The sequence below is a fragment of the Mastigoproctus giganteus genome, chromosome 10 (genome assembly GCF_048544385.1).
Source record: "Mastigoproctus giganteus isolate SK-2022 chromosome 10, ASM4854438v1, whole genome shotgun sequence".
Lineage (NCBI taxonomy): Eukaryota > Metazoa > Arthropoda > Arachnida > Uropygi > Thelyphonidae > Mastigoproctus > Mastigoproctus giganteus.
Genome location: NC_143584.1, coordinates 137,935,543 through 137,961,404, shown reverse-complemented (window position 1 = coordinate 137,961,404; position 25,862 = coordinate 137,935,543). Strand labels below are relative to the sequence as shown.

Sequence of the window (25,862 nt, the reverse complement as noted above, 5' to 3'; positions counted from 1 at the left end):
TATTTATTTTATCACTGGAAATTTGCTTATGCCAACAACATAGAAAAAAGCTGAAAAAATTCAAGATAGTTTGCATCTGTCTTGAATTTTTACCCTCCCAGGTGGTCCTTTATTGGCCTAAATGAGTGATAATCACTGATGGGGGGAGACTAAATCCAGACTATAAGGAGAGCATTCGGGAGTTCCCAAAGGTTCCCAACATCATCTTTGTCAAATTTGCTATATGTTGGCTTGTGTTGTCATGCAATGAATGGTTTGTTTTAACAGTTTCCAAGGCCTTTTCTTACAAACTGCTGTGTGTACATAATTAAGAAGTTTGCTGTACTACTAAGCATTAACTATTGCACATGGTGACAGAAAATCAACACTAACTCTTCCCTTCTGAATCCCGAAAGATGCTATAATTTTGTCATCTGTAAAGGCTGTGTCTTGAATTTTTTTTGATGGTGAGATTCATTGTAGTGTGCTTATGTCTCAAAGTTGCTATTCACTACAGAAATGCATTTCTCTGCACATTAAAAGAATGAGATGTTTTGCAGAAACAGTGACTTGTGCCTTCTGATTGAATGTCGGCTTCTTTGAGGACCGTGCGCACACACCTTGAACAGACAGGAAATGTCTAGGAATAACTGCACCTACACTTACAAGATTTATGCACGCTTTCAGTGCAATATCGTGCACTGTTATTTGTCTGTTAAGAGAAATTTCATACTAAATGTCTTCTGCACTCAGTGATAGCCTAGTGCCATTTGATATACTTCAGAAGCTCCAACCATGTGCCATGTAGCTTCTGGTGTACATATCTTCAGTTTAAAAAAACAAATAATAAATAAAAACCACCAAGTGAATCTGCTGAACTCAATTAGTAAGCATGAACAGAGAAAAACTTTTGTTTCTGTAATTTACTCAAACGGAGGACTAAATACAAAGTAGAGGATTTAGTATTTGATTGGGAAAACTAATAAAAAGATAGGCAAAGAAGAAGAAAGTCTAATATTTGGGCGTACACTCTAATTTGTATTGAGATCTTATAGGATGATGAAAATATGGTAATGGTAAATATTGCCTAAGAAAATGTGGTTAGAGGCATTGACTTCTAAAGCTACAATTAAATAAATGGACCTCACATGGAATTGTGTTATTGACAGGAAAGCAAAAAGGTTAAGATCATGATACTGTTACATATAAGGGAACAAGGCTGCCAGGCAGCCCTTATAGAATATGGTTACCTGTGCCACATTTGTTGTGAATCATGTTCAGTCAGTTTTTGTAATGTTATGATGGGTTTGAGAAAACAGACTACCACCCTAGACAAGAAATTGGGACAAGAACAACTGCCAGGGACCCCACAGTCACCTGAAAGGCCACTGCATCTTGAGTAGAAGTATACCAGTATACATCCTTTCACTCAGTACATTGGATATTCCCATGCTGGTTCTAGTGAAAGTCGTTTATTTATCCATGTGCAGCAGGAATGTGATTACCATAGAATTTATCTGCAATACTAGATAAATCCTAATTACTGTGGCCATTCCTATAATTTTCTAATCAAAATATGTGCCAAAAACTTCCTGGAATGGCCACAGTAAGGCACTTCTGTTATTACTAACAATAAAACTGCAAATGTGTGCGGCATCATGTTTCTTCACTTATTGTTATGGTAGTTGTAAGTTGTGCATTTATTGTGTTGTTTTTGCTTAAAGATATATCTGAAATATTTTTCAGATATATTTTTGCATAAAAATATATCTGAAATTTCTGTTAAATTTTGTAATAGTTTGTAGTTCTCCACAAAAGTTAAATTATTACAATACATTTATGGGGAGTTTGCATTGCTGGGAACAATTTTTTAGTGGAGGATCTTCTGAAGAAATAATAAAATGTTTATGACTATGATACAATCATCTGATGAAAGCAAAAACTGTGAATATGTTGAAATATTGTGGGATCATCTTCACAATAGTCAAAGAAGGACTTCACAATAATAGCAGAACAGTAGTAGATGAAAAAGTTTTCATCAAATTTTGCCAACTTTCGTGAATTAAGGTTTGTCTGAAGAATAACCATTAATTACTGCTTTCTGCCTTGCGACTTCCCTACAGTCCATCTAAGAATCTTACTTGGAATCCCAACATATTATAGCTTTACAGAAACCTCTCGTGAGGGACTGAGTCAGATGTTTTGCTAAAATTCAAATAAACTGTCAAAATTATTTCCTACATCAGGCTCACAAGTGACAGTGTCAGAATACCTAACTAGGTTAGTTGAACATGATTTTTCCCTTAACAAAACTGTTGTGTATCATTCAGAATTTGAATGATACACAAATTTGTAGAAATGCCCCTCTATTGCATGTTTGATCATTGCTCCCATGATTATCCCTATCCACTTTGTTATTACTCGAATTGGGATCTTAGGCAAAAACCGCTTGTGTATTGGTGATGACACTGGCACTTCTCCAATCCAAAGGAATCTTCCCACTAGATGGACTTCCACTGTATTTTATTTGTATATTATTGAATTTGTTGGCAACATTGATGAAACCACAGAATTTTATGACGAATTACAACAGATCATAGACCAAACTAACAAAAACGAGTATCTCATACTAGCAGGAGATTTTAATGCAAGGGTTGGTGCTCAATCAGTAGACAAATGTATAGGATCGGAAGGCGAACCTGTGGCCAACAGTAATGGAAGATGCCTGATAGACTTCTGCATTTTTAATAAACTTAAAATTACAAATACTTTTTTCAGACACAAGAATATCCATAAATTCACTTGGGAAGCAAGAAACACAAGGTCTATAATAGATTATATTATCATTAATGAAAATTTAAATGACAAAATTAGAGACACTAGAGTATGCAGAGGCAGTGAAATTGACAGTGATCACTACCTAGTAGAAAGCGCTTTCAAAATAAAAAGAAATTATCTTAATAAAAATAAGAAAATACCAACAAAAACTACTAAGAAATTAAAAATACATTTGTTGGAAGATGAAAGCACTAAATTCCTGTATGAAAGTAGATTGAAAGATAAACTCAAATCAGATGAAAGTGATAATGTTGAGGAAATCTGGTCAAACGTAAAAAAAAAATCAATTCTGGGAGCTGATGAAGAAAGTCTTGGATATAAACCTATAAAAAAATAAAAACTGGCTAAGAACTTGGAATGAAGAATTGAAACAAACAATCAATGAGAAAAAAAAGACATAAACTGTTCCTACAAACTAAAGACCTACATCTACACATAAAATATAAAAAGCTTCGAGCAGAAGTCAGAAAACTAACCAGAAGAATCCGACGAGGTGACTGGGATAAATTTGTTAAATCTTTAGAACGTGATATCACGGGCCCACAGAGAAGAGATTTTAAAATTTTTAAGAAATTACAACTAGACACAAATTATCAAATAAAAACCAACTCCATCTCCCAAGCAGAATGGAAACAACACTATTCCAAACTATGGTATAACCCAGGCACTAGGGAATTGGAAGATGAATCTGTGATAACCAAAGATGACGAAAATATAACAATGGAAGAACTAGAGTTAATATTACAAAAATCAAAAAACCTAAAAAGCCCAGGCATAGACCATTTGAATCTAGAACTATTTAAATATGGGGGCACCTTACTAAAAAACACACTGTTAAAATTATTTAACATCATATGGCATAAGCAACAGATATCCAAAGATTGGGAAACAGGAATAGTAATCAATTTACACAAAAAAGGCTCCAGAAATAAACCTAACAACTACAGAGGGATAACACTGCTGTCAACTGCTGCAAAGCTGTACTCTAATATACTAAAGAATAAACTTAATAAATACAGTGAACAATTCTTAGAAGAACAACAATGTGGGTTCAGAAAAGGGAGAAGCACAATAGATGCCACTTTCTCACTACAGCAAATTTTGGAGAAAAGAAGAGAATTCAATCTACCAACATTTCTGCTCTTCATTGATTATGATAAAGCATATGACAATGTAAACCGGGAAAAACTTTGGAGATTCTACGTGAAGAAAATATTCCAACCCAACTCCAGAAAGTGATCCAAAGCCTATATAAAAACTCAAAAGTCTGTATAAAATATTCTAATGGCCAACTATCAGACCCAATTAACACCAATAAAGGAGTGAGACAAGGATGTGGACTATCACCAAATTTATTTAATATCTACATCAATAAAATTCTTAAAGAATGGAAACAAACAATTAACAATGAAATACAGTTGAACAACAGGAATAAAATCCAAACTATATTATATGCTGATGATCAAGTTATAATGGCAAAATCCGAAGTTGAACTACAGATAGCAGCACATGAACTTAATAAAATAGGTAAAAAGTACGAGATGAAAATCTCCACCTCAAAAACAAAATCAATGGGATTATGTGGAAAAAACATGCAAAGAGTCAAAATTGTTATTGATGATAAAATAATAGAACAAATATCTGACTTCACCTATTTGGGAAATTTAATATCAAATGAAGGGAAAGACATCCACACTAAACTACAAAAATATAATAAAATGAATGGAACGATTAAACGCCACTTCGGAAAACAAATGACAACCAAAACAAAATTACGACTGCACAGCATCACTTCAAAACCAGCCCTCTTCTACAGTTGTGAGACTTGGGTCATAAATAAGAAAGATGCACACAAACTAGAAGCAGCACAAATGAAATTTTTGACAATTATTAGGCTTTACAAGACTAGACCACCAAAGAAATATAGATATCCGCGAGAAATTAAAAGTAGATAACATAGTAAATGACATAAAACAGTATCAGGAAAAATGTATCAGCCACATAGAAAGAATGAACCCAGACCGGATCCCAAAATTAGCCTTTAACTACAAACCTACAGGCAAGAGAGATGTTGGTCCACCAAGACAACGATGGCGAGATCAAGACCACCTCCAAGAGCTACAACGGAACAGGTCTTAAAAGACCTAAGCCGGACTAAATTCATGACGATGATGATGAATTTGTTGGTATGTGGCTGTAGTACAAGTATTTCCTCTGAGCTCTCATTTTCCTCCCTTACAATCAACAGACTGAGCCAAGAACATAAATGGATAGTTATTTAATATTTGGTGAAAGGATGGATTGGATGCACGTTTTGAGTACCAGAGTAAAATAATTATATATAAAACTGAGCACGTAGTTGAACTCCTGGTTGTTTTAATAACTAATAATATGTCACAAATTGCTGCTTTGTTATTATTAACTGTATTAAATTTTAATTTCAGAAAATTACTTCTGGTGTAGAAATGAAGGATAATGCAAGTAGTAATGTCAAAGTTACCTATTATTCCAGCTGTTTGCAGTAAGTACTGTTATGTTGACTACTTTATCTATAATTTTTTACTTCATAATGCCATATATCAACATAATTCCTGTTTTCAGATGAGGAACATTCTCTTTATATGTTAGTCACGTCTGTTACACAACTTGTATTTCTCAGCCTATCTATCACAACATAATATCACAAAAGACTAAAAAAGTTAAGTTTTTAGCCCTTTGAGGAGTACATACATATTTGATTTTCTTAATATGCTATCTGCACATACATACATAATTGTACATATTAAATAAGCTCTACATTTATGTATTAATTGTCTTAATCTTTCAGTATGTTCTGTCATTCTTATCTGCATTTCCAGGTAATTGTAAACAATTTATAATAGATTTGCACACCAAATTAGCTTTGACAGCCAGAGAAGGTGAATGCACCTGTTAGTTGTACAGTTTTGGCTTATAAAATCTGAAATTCTTTGCAATTGAGATCCAGAAGGTAATGAAATGTAATCAAGGTATAGATATATTTGGCTTTAGTGCTAGTGTGTATGTGATACTCCAATTACATATATTAAATATTTTCATATATTTCTGCCTGCTCAAAAATGCACTATTTTTTTTTTTTTTTTTTTTGACTAGCAACACTTATGAAGGTTCATATTAACATGTCTCCTTTCAGTATCACTGTTTAGCATTGTTTTCATAGGTTTAATAATGTTAATCTGTACAAATTGACAACACTTGGGACCACACCTGTGGGCTGCCGGTTTGACATATATGTTCTAAAAGCTATTTGTGCATCTTCCATAAACTAAACTGTATCATACTTTAAAATGAATTGATTCATAATTACTGTTTAGATGCAGATATCCTGTATTCATCCTTTTGGTTTCTGTGATACCTCCTATTTTGATATTGTATTACTTGGTTCTTGTGTTTATCACTTCTTTGCTATTTAAGCTTTCTAGTTTTTATGGTAGCTATATTGAGATTCATTCCAGTAGTATATTTAGCACTGTGTATTTTGGTTCTCTGAGAGTTGCAGTAGCAATCTTGTTTAACTGGACAACGTCCCAGGGAGTATGAGCATATCTTTGTACTACTATATTGAAAAGGTATTGGGCTATAATTTATCCACTTTAGTAAGCTTAGTCTTATATTGACAGCCCAATCTTCATTTATTCAGTAGCCACAACTAGCACTCTAACAACAGATTATACCATGAGTTCTTTCTGGATACAAAGCTAATTAGCTTTGGTTTCTTTTTGATGAATGGTCAGTTATTTTGTTTTGTTGTTTTCATATATTCATATTTATCTGCTGTCCATGTGAAAAGCAAAAAAATTCACTAACTGTGGGATAAATTCTAACTGTGACATCCATATCCACAATTCTGTAAATGAGGATCTTGTAATTGCTAAAGAAATACTGAATTTCAATTTGAAAGGAAGTACAGTTGTCCCTGATATTCTTAAGTCTTTCAAAAGTATGTTGCTCAAATGTGGGTGATTTTTTTTTTTTTTTTTTGATTTGGTAGTTGTTGGCGCATCGGCTTCTGTAGCCATATTGCACCTCCCAAGGTTTTTTTGCAGTACTTTGATCTAAGCCCGAGGCGGGAATCGAACCCGCGACCTTTGGGTTGCCGGGCAGGTACTTTACCCACTCGGCTAGCCCGGTCGGCAAATGTGGGTGAGTGTACTCTAGTCAGTTTTCTATAAAGTTGGGCTCCATTAGCTCAACTCTATAGAAAACTAAGTGTTTCATAAAACATTTTAAATATTTTCTTATTCTGATTTGATTACCCAACATTAAAAAATATTATCAAAAATCAATCAGTATAAAAAATAATAAAATAGGGAAAAAAAAATTAAATGTTAAGAAAATAAATTCATCTTTTTTTTTTTTTAAGTGGTAATATCTATCCTCTATCTGTGTATGTATCACTTAAATTGATTTCATCAATTTCTATATCTACATTTAGAGAATTTCTTTAGAAAAATGTTCTCTTCTCTGAGTTTCATGCTACTGTTTATTGAAACTGAGTACTAGTAATTAAAAACAGAGATAAGAGATGGCAACAAGTGACAAATTTCAAGGCAATTCAAATATAAATGGACACATTATTTTAAATGTACTTAATTACCTTAAGAAAACAGATCTTGATGGGTATCTATGTACTTATGGAAAGGTTAAAGGACTGTGAAAAATTGGGAATTTAATGATATCATTAAAACAGATGGAACACAAACTATGACTTTAAAATGTATACAGTACTCTGGATGTAGTCCAGCCAATGCTTTATTCAACAGAATAATCATCTCCTTGTGCCTACTGCAAAATTCTTATGTATCATTGACAAAACACTATTGGCTGGTTTGGCTACTTGTGCTGCTGAGTGTTCAGATCCAATTGAAATGTTGCCTCAAGTCCTTTTTTATCTTTATCTGCTTTCACTTCATTACTTCCTAAATCATGGTTCTTAAACTTTTATTTCCACTGGGCACACTAGTGGGGGGACTCAATCATGAAAACATACAAAATTGAATAATTTTATAAATAAAATTTAGAAAAGGGGAAACAATGGCATTTTATAATTTTTATTCTACACTAATCAGTTAATAGTGGATATTGCACTAAATAGGAGATTATACATATAAACTGCCTGTGCTTTCTAAATCAGGGGCATGGAATTCCTTGGTAGGCACCCCAGAAGAAATTTATGGGTGTCATAGTGCCACTCATTATACTTCATCTCAAAAAAAGTGGACACAAGTTTGAGGTGAAATACCTCAAAAAACTGGTGCTCGTGTGGACACCAGTTTTTGAGAACTACCCCTGAATAACTTATACTTAGGGTTGTTGAACAGTAGTTACTATTTTCCTTACCCACCTTTATATCTTGAGCAAAATTTGTTATCAGATGTCCAACACTATATCAGGGATCCCCAACTCTACAGCCTGTGGGCTGGATCCGACCTGCGAAAGAATTTTATCCAGCCTGCGGATATTTCGATTAGATCATAAATATTAATGTTTATGTTAGATCATGATAAAATTTGTGATAAATGCATTTTACAGATTATTTTAACACTTGTCGGTTGATTAATAGTGTTGACGCCTCTGTGTCATCAACTTAGTCTTGTTAGATATTAATTATATTATTTCCACTCAAAGCTATTCTTTGAAACATTGTTAAAATAATCTGTTAATCTTGATCCTGTCATTAAATAGCAATAGGCATTGGAGACATTAATTAGGGATTTCCTAATCCCTTGCCAGCCTGCACACCAACCCTAATGTGCAGAATATGGGAGCAAAGGTAAGCCTAGGCTACCACTACATAAGAATCCCAGATCCAGGTTAAAACCTGGCACCAGCAGCATGGTCTGATCATTGGTATTGAAAAGATCCCGAACCAGCCTGCACATGAACAGGCTGGTGTTCACGTACAGGCTCCTGATGTTCAGGGTATGGGAGCAAAGGTCGCCCCTGGCTTCTACTATAGAAGAACCCAAGATCCATGATAAAAACATGACACTGTCCTATTGGTTAATGGAGTTAATCCCTCTGCTATAAATTAACTGCTGGCAAGCTGTATGCACATAAAGTTTCTGGTAGCATCAGCAAGAGGAGGCTGTCAGCAGGTTTGAATTTAATCTCTTTGTATTACATTAGATTTCCTGTTTTCTATTGTAAACAGCAATTCAAAACTTAATACTTTAGAATCGTAATTTGCAAATTGTAAAATTGGTAATTGCAATTGTGTTATTGGTAACCGTAACTGTAATATCCTAAAATATTCAAATTTGTAGCCTTTTTCTGTTCTCCCTACAGCATGATCTGATGATGGGTATTGGTAAGATGCCCAAAATGTCACCTTATTAAACTATATTATAATTAATAATATAATTTTATATTATAATATAAAACTGTAAGTTTTATATTATAATAATGTAGTTTATTAGGCAAACAGCCAAATGAATGATATAAATAACCTTTATGTTAAAATATTTCATAAAATTTTAAGACACATCAGTGCTTACTTACTTCAATATTCACAAGTATTTTTTTTTTTATTCTGGTGACCCCATAAAAATCACATTGAAGTTGATATCAAAAAAAAAAGAAAAATTGATGCTGAGTGTCGCGTTTTTAATGAGTGGTGGCCAATTAATTACTTTTTTGCACTGCTTAATGATACTTGCACATGTCTTATTTGCAATGAAGCCTTGTTCAAGGAATATAATGTGAAACTTCACTACACCATAAAACATGCCTCAAATTATGATAAATTTAAAGGAGCTTTGCGGCAGAAAAAACTCCAAGAACTAATCCAAAAATTTCAAAGTCAGCAACAGAAGATTAGAACTTTTACTCATCAAAATTTATCTGCAGTTAGAGCTAATTTTTGAGCCTTCCAAATCATTGCCGAAAAAGGAAAGACCTTTACAGATGGAGAATTTGTAAAACGAATTTGTTTGGCAATTGCAGAAGAAGTATGTCCTGAGAAAGTAAAGAATTTTGTGTCTGTAAGTTTATCTTCATCAACTGTAATGAGAAGAATTGAATATTTAGGAGCTGATGTTCAAAATCAACTTGTAGAAAAAGTTTGTGAATTCACACAATCTTTCAATAGCAATTGATGAGAGTGAAGATACAGCCCATACAGTTCAATTACTAATTTATATCCAAAGTGTAAATCAATTTTGCAATAACTGAAGAGCTAGTTGCATTAAAAAGCTTGAAGGATACAACAACAGGTGAAAATATTTTTGAGTGTCAGAAGCAATTGATGGCCTCAAATTGAATTGGGATTTGCTATTGGCAGTTATGACAGATGGCACTTAAAATATGGTCAGTACTAAAATTGAATTTATGGGTCAGCTTCGTAAATATCTTGAGAGTAAAAATATTAAAAAACCAATGCAATTTCATTGTATAATTCACCAGCAGTCTTTGTGCAGAAAATTTTTGTGTGTAGATTCAGTCATGTCAATTGTAATAAATAAATTTTCTGTTTATACTCCGGGACAACCAAAGGTCAGAGGAGTTCACAAGATAGACAGAATACAAGAAACAGCACCGTATTCAGCAGTCACGGGCTTGAACCCCGGTCACTCAAGGCACGTGTACTTATGCACTCGCGCACCTGACCACTAGACTACGGCGGCCTTATCAACAGTAAATTTTATTCGCAAGACTGGTCTGAATCATCGGCAGTTCAAAAATTTTCTTGAAACTATTGAGGCTGAATATGGTGATTTGTTGTATCACACTGAAGTATGATAGTTGAGTGGCAGTAATGTGTTGAACTGATTTTTTGAACTTAGGATCGAAATAGATCTATTTATGAATGAAAAACTGAAACCTGTTCCAGAACTGTCAGATCTCAAATGGTTGTGGAACCTTGCCTTTTTAACAGATATATGTGAACACCTGAATTTTCTTAATATGAAACTACAAGGACGAGACAAACTCGTCAATGAACTGTATTATAATGTCAGAGCATTTTAAACAAAACTGGAGTTATTTGAAAGCCAGATACTTTGGAATAATTTTTCACATTTTCCATGTTGCAACAATTTACCTAAAAATGTGCTTAGTTGTAAATTTTCCACTGAAAATTTTGTTCAGAGCGTTCGTTTGTTGCAAGAAAATTTTGTGTATCGACTTTCTGATTTTAAAAATAATTCAAAGGTGTTTGAATTTTTTAAAAATCCATTTGACATACCCGTCAACGATGTTGATTAGAATTTACAATTAGAGTTGGTAGATCTTCAATCTAATAATGCACTGAATACAATATTAAAAATTAAAATCTAATTCAATTTTATTCAACATTATCTGAGTCAGATTATCTAAAAATTAAAAATTTTGCAAGAAATGTTACATCAATTTTTGGAAATACATGTATATGTGAGCAGACCTTTTCAAAAATGAAATATGTAAAATCAAAAATACAATCACATCTAACTGACCTGCATTTACATGGCTTTTTAAGAATTGGAACTGGTACTTTAAAACCTGATATTACGAAACTTTGTTGTATTACTAACTGTATTTTTGTGATTAGTAAGTCTCCGTAGCCAGGTGGGAAGGAGCAGCAGTGCGTAGCACACGCTTCTTGATTAGACCGGGGTTCGAGCCCGTCACCACCAAATACGGAGGATGCGGAAAGGTCAAGGGAATGACCACCGCATATTCCCGGAGCAATATGGCCTTAGTTGCTAATGCTCCTAAAAAAAAAACCAAACCAAACCAAATGTGATTAGTAAAATAAATAAATAAGTAATAATTAATTTTGTTGTATTACTAGCTGTATTCTTGTGGTTAATACAATAAATAAGTAATAATTAAAATTTCATATAAACAAACTGGTATATTTTATATTACATATTTTATATTACATATCCATCGATTTATTTTTGAATCTGTACATATAGGTAGGTATTGAATTTGTTTCTCTGCATAATGCTAAAATTATGCAGAGAACGTAGTTTCCGGTAATTAGGAATTTTCTCTGACCTGCCAAATATTACAAAAATTCATATGTGGCTTGCTTCTCTAAAAGTTTGGGGACCCCTGATCTATATCATTAATAAATGCCAGATCCCATTCAAGACACTGTCCACTCAGAGCAGTGACTGTTAATAACTACTGCTTCCTACCAAGTTAGCCAACTTTTTACCCTGTAATGTCTTGACCAATTTAATCAAAAAATGTGCATGTGGAACTGTGGAGCTTGACAAAGTACAAAATCCAGCGTGTTTTATGACATCTTCCCAATAACTAATAAATCTGGCTAAATGTGACTTCCCTTCATAAACCCAAGCTTTGATTCATTTATAGTTTTCTTCCTGTCCACACGATCCTGTATAGCACCTTTAACCATGGACTCCATTATGTTTCCTGCCATGGAGTTAAACTTACCTTGTGTATTGGAGAGATGTTTGCATTCTTCCAGTACATAGAGACGTCACCTGAGCTCAATGATGCATTCATAATTGTAAATAAGGGTTTAGCAATTTCCTTCACAGCTTTCTAAAATAACTGGGTTGATCTCATCCACTTCTTGCACCTTGTTTGCTTTTACACTGCAAGGTAATTCTTGTTGAGCCTCTCAATTATCACAGAATTGTTCAGTTTACCATAATTGCCACTTCTTTTATTTATTTATTTTTTTTCTTTCTATTATAAAATTTTTAATTTTTTTTCCAGTTCATTAGTCAATGAATTAATCTGTTCCTTCACCCTTTTTAAAGAAAAATAACATGTACAGGAAAGTTAAGTTATTGTTGTTTCAATTGAAATTGCAGTGGTTTATTTCAATTTGTCTAACAATTTCTATAGTATGTGGTCCATTCTTTCTCTATAATTTTTTCTTTTTTTAAATGAAACTATGATTTTATAGAAATACATGAAAGTTCCAGCCATTTGGTAGTAATTGCATAGTCCTGCTTAAACATTTAAATCTGTAAAATTCTTAGTCATTCATTTTCTCGTGAGCTTTATTTCCACTTAAAGGCCAGTCAAAATTATGTATAAACACATTGATATGTGCTGCATCTCAGGAAGTTTCAGTTAATCATGACCCAAAAAGGATTTCAAATACATTTAAAAAAAAAATCTTTATATAGTGATGCACATGTCAACTGTAATTTTGCTTGCTTCCTGTTGTATTCTCACAGATCCTGTGATGTTTACAAGTAATAGTAGTAATTGTTTTTATATATTCATGATAGTTTTAAAAATTGCTGTAAGAGGACTTGCCTTTCCAAGAAGATCTGAGATGCAGATTAAACATAATCTAAAGAAGAAATTTTCTATAATTTGGACTGAGAAGTGTTGAAACTGAATAAAATAATGTATATGTAAACATGGAGGATGTTAATGCAAAGGAAAGGATAAATAATGAAATTTTTTTTTTGATATGCATGTGGTCCAGAAACCCACTTGAAAAACAGTTAAGTACTGATCAACAGTGTTATAAGTGCTGTAAAAGTAAACTATTTATGATGGCAATAATTTTTCCTAAAATAAAAAAATAAAAAATGCAGAAACATTCCATCCCAGTTTTAGAGGTTTCATTTATTACTGTTTCACAAAGCCTCCTCCTTTAAGCCATTATATAGACTAAACAACATGTGCAAAATTAAAAAATTTTTTAAATGATTGCAATGGAATGTTGGCTGCACTGAGTTTGAAAACTATACTGTAGATCAAATTTTGTATAAACATTGGTGCAAGGTGCCGAGATATCAGAAACTAAGTTGCCTTTCATTTCAAATATATTTTCTGAAGCAGAATGTTTACAATAATAAACAACAAACAGTTTGCTGAAAGGTTTGTCAGTTTCTTATGTCACTGCTTGCCAGTAAAACAAAATGGCTCCTGGAAAAAATGCAAGAAACCAAAAAACTACTTATGTTTGTACTGTTACATTGTCACTGCAGGTAGACTGATGTTATTGCTGCAAGTGAAAACTGTGAACCGTTCTTGAATGGTTGAGATAGTCTTTGCAGAATCACAGTATGACGGTTTTCATTTAAGATACAGAAAACACTTATAGAAATCTCCCCATGATATACCATACAAAGTTTTCTGCTGCAGGAGGGGGGGGGGAATGGGGCTGTTATTGGTCACTTACTATTATTAGAATTATTTGTGGTGATTCAATTACTTAAAATTAATACACAATTTTTATAATTAAAGATAAATATGAGATGGTAGGGGAGTATATGATGTTTAATATAAGTTAACAGACCTAGAGGAAGAAATATGAAAGAAAGTATCAAAAAAAAGAAAAGAAATGAAGAGATTTAAAAACAAAATAGAAATTTAAATATAATATAATAAATGTAAAATATATATAATAATAAAATGCAAATAATAGTACATTTAAAGTAAAGCATATACAGTGAAAATAAATGAAAGGTTATGGCATTAATGTAACTGGTGGGGAGGGGAAATATTTATTACAGTATATACTGTGCTGCCACTTTATTAGGTACACCCCCTGCTGTGCACACAAATGGTTTGTCCCACAATGTTGCAAGTCACATGACCACAGTTGTGGATATAAATGCAGCAGAACAACCTTTCTAGTATCAGTTAAGCATACGAACCGTAACAAGAATGTGGAAAAGGAGTGATCTAACGGACTTCGAACATAGCATGGTAATAGGTGTAAGACATGCTGGACAAAGCATCTCTGAAACAGCAGTTCTCCTGAACTTTTCATGCACCACAGTTTCAAGGGTGTATCGAGAATGGTGCAACAAACAGAAAACATCCTCTCAATGGCAATGAAGAACAAAAGAGCACGCTTCCTGTGGACACAGCAACACCAGCACTGGATTATTGAGGATTGGAAAACAGTTGCTTGATCTGGCGAGTCGAAGTTCGTGGTGCATCATGTTGATGGAAGGCTCAGAATTTGGCGAAAACAACATGAATTCATGGACCCGTCATGTCTGATGACTACTGTTCAAGGTGGTGGGGGCAGTGTTATGGTGTTGTTGTTGTTTGTTTATTTGGTTTTTTAGGAGCATTAGCAACTAAGGCCATATTGCTCCGGGATATGCGGTGGGCATTCCCTGACCTTTCGGCATCCTCCGTATTTGGTGGTGACGGGCTCAAACCTCGGTCTAATCAAGAAGCGTGTGCTACGCACTGTTGCTCCTTCCCACCTGGCTACGGAAGCACCAGTGTTATAGTGTGGAGAATGTTTTCTTGGCACACATTGGGTCCATTGATACCCATAGATTCACGTCTGAATGCCACATCGTACCTAAACATCGTTGCTGACCAAGTGCATCCGTTCATGTTGACAGTTTATCCTCAGTCAGATGGTTACTTCAGGTGCCTCCGTAGCCAGGTGGGAAGGAGCAGCAGTGTGTAGCACATGCTTCTTGATTAGACCGGGGTTCGAGCCCATTACCACCAAATACGGAGGATGCGGAAAGGTCAGCGAATGACCACCGCATATCCTGGAGCAATATGGCCTTAGTTGCTAATGCTCCTAAAAACCTAATAACAAAACAAAACAAGATGGTTACTTCCAGTAGGATAATGCACCGGTGCACAATGCCCGAATCACTATGGGATGGTTCCAGTAACATGACAATGACTTTTCTTTGCTGCAGTGGCCCGCTCAGTCTGCAGGTCTCAATCCTATTGAACATCTTTGGGATGAGCTGGAAAGGGCTGTTCGCTGCAGGCCTACACCTCCGTCGAATCTCAAGGAACTGTGTGACACACTTGTGTCTGCATGGTACTCCATTCCTGCACAACGTTTTCATCATCTTGTTCAATCCATGCCTAGACTAACTCAGGCTGCTTTGAAGGCTGAAGGAGGCTCAACACACTACTAGGTAGGTGTATCTAATAAAGTGGCAGCATAGTGTATATAATAATTTGCTTATGTCCTTCTGTCCGGAAAGCTCTTTGAACTTGAATAACTCTAAGACTAAACAAGCTTTTGATCTGATTCCTTTTGCAAAATAGGTTTTATTTATTGGTAAAATTGAAGGTGGGGGGGGGGGATCTTAATGGTTTTCAAATCCCAAGGATTGATATAGCTCCCAGTGAAACAAACTTGATATTTACTTTTGAAGAGAAGACAATTTCTTAGCTTTTGTCATCACAGTCAACAAATCTCAGGGTCAGACTTTCAACAAAGTTGGCATTTTTGTGCATGGACAAATTTATGTAGTAGTTTCCAGGTGCAGCTAATTTTTGTGCAATAATTGTAATTTTTTTTTTTTTTTTTTTTTTTAAGGACAATATAGTCATACATATAAAAAAAATTATTAAAATATATTTTTACCCAAGTCTATCCCCCTGACACTTTAGCCAGCAGTGAAGAGACTGAGGGAAAGGTTTTTGTAATTACAGGAACTCCCTGATTTACGTAATACTCGACGTATGGAAATTTGACTTTACGTAAGTTTTTGCCGGCTGGTGCAAACTTAAAAAAAATCGTGAAAACATTTTGTATCCCTTAGGAATAAATGGAGGTATCATGAAAATATCGTAATGCGAACCCAATAATACATTGGTTTTTTTTATGATTCGTTCCAAGTCCTTGGAAGTTAAATTTTGCTATATTACTAAGCTATTTATCTCTCAAAAGGTAATTTTTATAATGGAAATTGCTCTACCATTTCATTGTTATCATATGTTCCCATTATAAGAATCAATTTTGAATGCCTTTGTGGTATTTTTCTAAAGCACGTTTCTGGAGGTCAGGACCATAAAAAAATAAAAACAATTTGCACTTTCTGGTTATTGGGCTTTTCTGTTAGTGAATAGATAGTAAATTCAATCTTATTGCATCTGTGATAATACTGATAACTGTAATTTTGTGGGATTTTACGCCATTATGGTGAAATGCGTTCCCCTTCACTAAAATCTTCAATCATATAAAAAACAAATTTTCAGAAACTTCTCTTCATTCCTATTTACATATTACAATGATAAAGGGAAAGGGACCAATGGAAAGTGCAAGTGGTGGTAGTGGCAGGAGACAAAACAAAATTGATTTAGAAATGAAGATGAAAATGATTAAGAAGTACAAAGCAGGACAAAGTTTGTCATCTATTGCAAGGGAATTAGGTCTTGCTGCTTCAACAGTGAATACTATTTTAAAGGACAGTGTGTGTATAAAAGAATGTCAAAGGATCAACGCACTTAAGATCCACAGTGATCACAAAACAGCGTTCAGGTGCTGTATCGAAGATGGAACAGCTGTTAATAACATGGATGGAAAATCAAATTCAGAAGCTAGTGCCCCTGAGTCTAATGACCATTCAAGCAAAAGCAACAAGTATTTCTTAAGATATTAAGGATAAGTATGGCAAACCCCAACCCAAGTTCGTGGCAAGCAACAGGTGGTTTAATAGGTTCAAGCATCGAGCTGGTTTCCACAACGTTAAAGTATGTGGTGAAGTTGCCAGTGCCAATTCTGCATCTGCAGAGAAATTTTGTGATGTGTTGGAAAAAATTATTGATGAAGGCGACTATTCAATGCAGCAAATTTTTAATGTTGACGAGACTGCTCTGTATTGGAAAAAAATGCCGGATCGAACATACATTGCCAAAGAGGAAAATACAATGCCAGGTTTTAAGGCGTCAAAAGATAGGGCTACACTCTTGCTTGGGGCTGATGCAGCAGGAGATTACAGATCAAAACCACTTTTTGTGTATCATTCTGGAAATCCTCGTGCATTTAAAGGCATCAATAAAGCCACCCTACTCCTTGCAATTTCCGATCAAACTAGAGAGCATGGATAACAATATCTCTCCTTGAGGATTGGTTTAAATGCTGCTTCATTCCAGAGGTTGAAAAATATTGCAAAGACAACAACGTTCCTTTCAAGATTTTGCTTCTATTAGATAATGCTCCTGGAAATCCTATGCATCTAGATGATTTCAATTCGAACATGGGAGTCATATTTCTACCCCCAAACAAGACTTCACTCATCCAACTTATGGATCAGGGTGTTATTTCGAATTTAAAAGCATACTATTTATGCACATTTTCTCAGGAATTGTCTGCAGTAGATATAAGAAAAATTTTACGTTGAGACTTTTGGAAATCTTACAATATTTACAACGCCATCATTAATAAGGCCTGGGCGGAATTTACTAAAAGTTGTTCAAATGGTGCATGGAAGAAAATATGCCCACAGCATGTAAAAGGCTTCGAAGGATTTGAAAAATGCGAATCATATGAAGAGGTTACAGATAAGATTGATAAAGGTTGCAGAGCTACTTCAGTTGGAGGTTGTTGCCAAAGATATGCAGAGGAGTTAGAGGAAGAAGAGAAGGAATTATCTAACGAAGAACTTATTGACTTGCAGGCAGCAATAGTGAAAGAAGAAAATGCTGACAGAGCTCAAGATTAACAAAATGAGGAGCCGAGACACTTCATCACCAGAGAGATGGCAGTGGCATTTCTTGAAATTGCATCGGCGAGGTTTGAGAAGATGAATTCTGACAGCAAATGATTCTTAAAAGTTAACAGAGGGGTGAATGATATGCTTGCCACAAAGAAATCTACAATGAAAAGAAAGAAGTCACTGTCCAGTCATTCAATAATATGTTCTTTCATAAAGTTTAGCAGCTGCCCCTTTCTAAATCTCCACAGCCTCAACCTCTGCAGCAGCATACTTATCAGCTGAAAACGTCAATTCTGGCAGTGATGCTAGAGACATAAAACTTACTGACATTATGTCAGTCTCCTCTTTTTTTTTTTTTTTTTTTGTTTTTGTAATTTTAAATTGCACGCTTTTGTAATTTTTCCTGCACATGAGATTAAAAAACTGAATAAATACAGGAAGAAATATCTTAATATTAGCACATGTAAGAAAAAATTGTAGCATTTGCATCAAGTTGCAAATATCTGACATTCTTATGTGTTAGTAAAGCTTATTTGTCAAAACTTACCTCCACAGCCGTGTGATTGGAAAGAACTAAACTTACATGGAATAATTAAAATTTCACTTTTGAAACTCCTGGGGAAAAGTGCACTTCTCCCTAGTAGTTCATCATTGATTAAATTTAACCACATTAAAAAACTTCAAGGACATGCAAAGTCTGATCAAGAGTTCTGACATTGGACTTTCATATAACGTTGTCAGTTTGCAAGGTGAAAACTGCTCTTAAAGAAAAGAGATTTAAGGTTGTTTAGAGAATAATTCAGCAAAGGCATTATGCCATTGCTGAATATTTTCAGAAACTTTTCGAATGGTGTAATAAATGCATTCAGTCAGATGGTGATTACTTTGAATAAAAATAAAACCATATTTGAGCTTCTTCACTCTGTTCTTTTTAGTGCACCAGTCTACCAGCTTTATTGCAACACCTCATATATGAATCCCTTCAGAACTCTGCTTGTGCCATATCATCATGACTGTATTACTCTGCAATAACACACACACAGTCAGAAAACAGAACACTAAATTTTTAACAAGCACTGGACACTTTGTAGTTTGACTAGATTTGTCTAAATATGTTTGAAAGTTTCTATAATTTGGGTTTCATACATAGTACATGGCCCTAAAAAAAAGATATACAGTAATTAAAACAACTATACTCTTTGTTGAAAAGACAGAGCAAATTATTTCCTATGCATCTGTTTGTCAGCTTATGTGATGGCAGTTTCATAAATTTTCAGACAGTGAGGTGTGAAATTTTATGAAAATGCCAAAATTGGATCTGAAATATCATTACATGGCAAATTAGATCAACATATTAGAATACTAGATGTGTAATAATCCTTCTTATTACGTTTCAATAACTTTCAACTATTAATTTGTAACTCTTTCAATTTGGAATATAATGTTGTTTTATATTACTTAACTTTTTCCACATTTCAACTTTCATGTTAGAATAATAATAGAATAATAGTGTTATCTCTTTGACAGGGGTGCAAAAGAAAAGACAAACACTTGTAAAGGGCTAAAAGTGGGAGCAAATGTAAGTATTTATTAATAAATTTTTACTTTTGATTACATTTTTTTATGAAATCAGCATAAAGTTTTTTTTTTTTTTTTTTTTTGATGTCTTTAATTACTTGAGACATTTTTGAGCTTTAAAATGCTACCTCAGTTTGGCATAATGTCAAGGAAGTTTATCACAGTATTGAAATTTTTTGCATTTTAAAGCTTTGATGTGAGATGTCTGTCACAAATAATAGTTCATTGATTGTTCTATTGACAAACAAGCAGAAAAGTGGTGATCATTTTAAATTAGTATGAATAAGTGTTTATGTACTAGAAAAATGAGAATATTTACAGATATTCAGGTGGGAAAATAATTTATTATAGATCTGTGATGCATATAGAATAAAGCTTAAAACTGGTTAAGCATAAAATATGTAGATAAATTAACAAATCATCAGTAGCTTTGATATTCAGAAATTTTTGCTTTTCCAGTTAAAATCATAAATGAGGTAATTGCAGTAATCTGGACTGAGCCATTGGTGCATAACACTGCAACTTATGTAATCCTGTACATTCATTGGAGTGATGCCTTTCATCATGGTGCATGTGCAAACTCAAAGAAGAGATCTGTAAACAAACCTGTCATCTCTGTTTAAATTATGCAGTAGTGCAGTCAACACTGATGTTGATATGCAAGTATTATTGGCTCTACTCATTTGAAGCTAATGATACAGACATTTTGAGAGACTAATTTGGCAGCCCTGCTGGCAAAAATGCTTGGGCCTGCAGAATCCTGAAAATCAATAAAACATGGCCTGTAAACGTCCTCTATTGACTTCCAGATAGTACGATACATGCATCAAGCAAAGTATATAAGTGATGTTTTGCTACCACCCTACCCAAATTTATTCTACCTCATAACATAGCTATGTATGCTCCAAATATGCTCTCTCTGCAATTCTCCCCCTCCCCCCAAATCTAAACAACTGTTAATAATGAGAGCAGACTATCCTCATCAAGTGTACTTTCTTATGTGCCAGTTCACAAGCAATACTGAATGGTGAATATTAGTAAAGTGGCATATGTGTATAATTTCTTAAACTGTGGGCCAGTTCTCTACACCCATATATCTTGGAAAGGAATCATTTTTTTTCTTTAGCTTGATATATTAAATACTATATTGAACCTGATAAAGAAAGTTTGCTTTGGTATAACAGAGGATTGTCTTTGTGTCCATGTGGAATGACTGTAAAAGTCACTGACATAGTGGAACCACACTCAAATAAGTGTGGGTGGATTGGCAGAACTTCTAGCTTCACAGATGTTCCTTGCAGTTCATAATAATGGAACCAACAAGAAAATATTGGCATTCAGTACCTTTCTGTATGTCACCAGTGTATAGCCTAGTAGTACCAGAAAGACACGAGGATCGGCTTAAACTACATTGAACAAACATTAGCATCTTATGATCCCTGTTCAACTGTCTTACATATTACATAAAGGTGTGCTATTACATGATGATCAAATGCTGATAACCTAGGCATTAAAAATACATTCTCAATTATTTCAAGATGATAAATAAAAATACAATAAACGGTAAAATTCAGCACACTTTACAAACTGAAATAAAAGCAGGATCTGTCACTTGTATCACTAATCACATTTGTCTTTAAGAATCCTTGCAAAAAAGAGCAACATCTTTCTCTTATAATGTTATTAGCATTAGCAAGGGCACATGATGCAAGAAAGCAAGCTTATATAGCATCAGCCAAAAAAAAAACACCCCCTTTTCATTTCACTCATCCACCTGCTCCAAATGTTTGTCTAGTTCTGCCTTGAATCTGTTTAAGCTATCGACTTCTACAACGACATATGGAAGTTTGTTCCAGCAATCAACCATCTGCTGGCTAAAGGCAAACTTCCACACATCTATCCTACAACTGTCTTTCCTCAATTTGAATTTATGCCCTCTCAGGTGATTATTCTGAGCAAGAGGAAGAATCCCATCAGCATTGAGCATGCTCAAACCATTCAAGGCTCTATACACCTCAATCAGAGGTTATTGCTTATTCAATGAACTTCATAATTTATTGCCAGCTTCTCTGGCAAATTACACCTGTGTGGCTGTTCCTGCAGACTTGGGTGATCTAGTGACCAATTTGATGTCACTCCAGAACAGCTGAGAGCAAAGAGTGGTAGGAAGTGCCTATGGGTATGGTTTGTAATATATCTGTGGTTAATCTCTTCAATAAACAGAAACTTGCTGACAAACAAAAACAGTAAATTTAATTCCACAACTAAGGTTTTTGCCACCATTATAACTAGTCATACACCTTATCAGCTCCATGACAGTATATAATGACGATAAAAACAAAACTTTGATCTTTGTTATTACATGTGAGAAAGTAATTGAATTTCTCCACAGCATGTTATTAAGACTAGAAGGTCATAAATTGATAAAGTTTGCACATAACTTGTTATAATTATTTTTTAAGAGAAATAGTTATTTTTGTTCATACCAATACAAAAGTGGGTTTTCTCCGAGAGAAATTCGTTGATATTCTCTCTAACCGTACTAGGGATGTATTTAAAGTTTATATGACAATAAATGACAAAATTTACTGCGACTTTATTTTGTTGTGGGTATTTAACCAATTGAACTTATTTACACTGCGACCATTAGCACTGCTTTTTAATCATAACTTAGTATTCTTATGTAGAAAGACCTTTTTTTTTTTTTTTTTTTAGGAGCATTAGCAACTAAGGCCATATTTCTCCGGGATATGCAGTGGTCATTCCTGACCTTTCCACATCCTCCGTATTTGGTGGTCACGGGATCGAACCCCTGTCTAATCAAGAAGCGTGTGCTATGCACTGCTGTTCCTGCCCACCCGGCTACGGAGGTGCCTTAGAAAGACCTACATGTGTGGAACTCAGTTCTGCATGCTTTGTAGAGCTCTTTGTTCTGCACTTTGACTGACTTGAAGTCATTTTGTCCAAATTGTACACCTCTACACTCTCTCTTCTAGAGAGGCTTTATGGTTTCTGCAGAAATTTTTTGAAAAGACTGAGGAATCTGCTTAACACATTTCTGTTCTTCAAAACTGATAAATTTATGATTATCAATAAACCAGTCAATGTTGGTATACTACAAGGTGACTTGCTATTAGCCTTGTTCTTCACAGCAGTCTCTGAAATTGCCAATTTCAGCAGAAGTTGCTTACTATTGAATTGCATTCAACATATGGCAGATGCAGTGAGTGGATGTTTTTTCCTTTACTCTGTGGTTGGGTGGATTAAAGGCTAAAGGATTAGTGGCTTGGATAAAGAATTTAGCAAATTAACAAATCATCAACAAAACAAAGCAAAACCAATTTTTTCCTTTGCTTAATTTCTTTAATATATTGTAAATTTAATTTTGATAAAATTTATTTTCTGTGGTATTTTTGTAAATTTAACAATGGTTGTTACTAGATCTCCATCGAACATAATAAAGGGAAGCATCATATTGGACGCATGGGTAGTACGTGGTAAGTTTTTTTCATTTTTTATCTATCGCCGCCGCACTTTTTACATAGGTTGCTGAACATTTTTCAATACAGTAAAAGTCCCTGACTTGCGTAGTTTCGGACTTGCATTACGTTTTTTATATGACTGAAGATTTCATTGAAGGGGACACACATTTCACCCTAATAACATAAAACCCACAGAATTCCAGCAAATGCAAATGCAATAGGATAGTTTACTATGCGTTTATAATGAATTGCAATAACAGAAAAGCCCAATAACCCAGAAAATGCAAATTGTTTTTATTGTTTTATGGCAGTGACCTCCAGAAATGAGCTTTAGTAAAATATGCACTTGTGTGGGGTGGTAATAGTGGGTTTTTGCGTTACCACTGTGAAGTTCTTTTCAGAAAATTTAATTTTGACTGTTATCATGGTGCCAACTAAGAGAATAAGTGACAGCGGTACTAGTAAATCTATCAAGAAAAGGAAAGTGATCAAGTTGGATCAGAAAATTAAAATAATAAGGATGTATGAAAATGGCCAAACATTAACAAGAATCGTGTGGAATTCAGATTTGTCAGTGGCAACGGGGAACACAATAAAGGAGAAAGACAGAATATGAGAAGCAGTGAAGCGATCGGCACCAATGAAGTCAACTATAATAAACAAGACTACAAAATACATATCAGTTTTTACAGTATAATAACATGCGTGTTCTCTTCCTTTTATGTTTTCTTTTCTTATGTGCCACTCCGGTTACTTCACCGCCATCCCCAGATAAAGTTTTTAATTGAACTAACTATATAACTATTTTTCTTCATTCTTCTGAGGATATTATGTGGTTTTTGTAATTTTGGCATATCAGGGATATAGTAGCAATACAGTAAACCCCCACTATTCGCGGTATCTGTAATCACGGTTTCGTGTATTTGCGGTCGCTGATTTAATATAAAATGAAACCTAAAAAAATGTGAATTTTAAAGCGCCCCAAACATTTTCCACCATAAAAAAACATGAGCGTGGCTAAAGTTATCTTTCCCGGTCAAAACAGCACTCAGTGGGTGGAGAGAAAGAGGTGACAAAATCGCAAGCGTGGATGTTTCTCGCTAATCCTTGTTCAGTATGTGTTATGCGCTTGTCATGGAAGGTTTCGTCGTTTGCTTTTAATTTATATGCTTATAAATTGAATAAATTTATCAATTTATAAATTGATATGCTTACAAAAGTGATAAATCTACCATTTTGCAGTGTAAAACAGACTTTTTTGAGTGTGTTAACGGAAGAAAGTGACTTTATTGTGGACAAATTCTTTCTAACCTGTACAAAAATATGGCTACGAATAACCAGGGAAATGTGAAAAGATCAAAGAAGGTGATGACATTAGCAAATAAAATTGAGTTATTAGACAATTTCTAATTGTGAAAGTGTCTCCTCAGTGGCAAAACATTATAAAATCAATGAGTCAACGGTACGATCAATCAAGAAATCAGAAGAGAAAACACGCTAATTGCTTCAAATATTTGCTCTGTAACTCGTGATGTTAAATTAGAAAAAATGGAAAAGGCTTTAAATCTGTGGATAGAAGACCGAACTCAAAATAAAATTCCATCAAGTTCACTCATTCGTGAAAAGGCAAAACTCCTTTATCAACACTTTAGCAAAACAGGTGATAGCACTGACGGGATAAGTTTTCTAGTTAGCAAAGGCGCTGGTTTGAAAGATTTGTTTGAAATTTCTAATAAATATTATATTTAATATTAAATTGTTTCTTATTTTCATTTCGATGCCATATGTTTGCATTTCACTATGTACTGTCTATGTACATAGTCATATTATGAAGGTACATATAATACATACATAGACAAAATTTTAGACTAGTTTTTCTTATGTTTCATACTTTGGAACAGAACCCCTTTATTACTATGGGAGCCATAACTCAGTATTCGCGACATTTCTCAGCAACGTAACTCCTGCGAATACCAGGGGTTTACTGTATTTTATTAGCATTCCCAATTTTTTTTTTTTTTTACCATCTCTCCTGGAAAAATTGAGGATCTACTGTATATACCATTAACGTACAGCACAAGGAAGGATTCTACAATGGATTTATAATAAACTAGCCAGTTTCATAAAGCAGAAAAAGATGACATGAAAAAGTTGCGCAATGATTAAAAGTACTGAAGCTTATAACAACTGAAAACTGATCTTTAAATAGTGCCACAGAAAAGGTTAGGATGACTAAGAGAGCAAAGAGAGGTGACAAGGAATTTTTCACATATGTGAATACAAAGAATAAAAGTAAGAATCAGATTTGAATCCTTGTGTAATGGGTACTGGAAATTCTTAGATAACTCATCTGATTCTAGTGAATTGAACTGCTACTTTGCATCAATATTTACAGATGAAAGACCTGTTGTGGTGAGGAGAAATTGTACAACCAAGGCTGGAAAGCATGAAATTATTTGAAAAATTGAGCTTGGAAGCAAGTAAGGCTCTTTGATGGAATATACAAAGGGTACTAGGAAAGTTTTGCAATATGACGCAACATTGAATCACAGGAAGCTGCTTGTTGCTGCATGTTGAGACATGTTCATAC

The 25,862-nt window shown here is 34.3% G+C and overlaps 1 protein-coding gene across 2 annotated transcripts in view; it reads left to right on the top strand.

Annotated features, from left to right (window-relative positions):
• mys (position-specific antigen beta subunit myospheroid) overlaps nucleotides 1–25,862 on the top strand; it is a 326,956-nt gene that overhangs the window by 172,993 nt on the left and 128,101 nt on the right. For both annotated transcript variants that reach the window (XM_090384150.1, XM_090384149.1), the window contains exons 10-11: nucleotides 5,262–5,338; nucleotides 19,740–19,791. In XM_090384150.1, coding sequence (XP_090240276.1) covers nucleotides 5,262–5,338; nucleotides 19,740–19,791 — 129 coding nt within the window. The remainder of the gene's footprint in view (nucleotides 1–5,261; nucleotides 5,339–19,739; nucleotides 19,792–25,862) is intronic.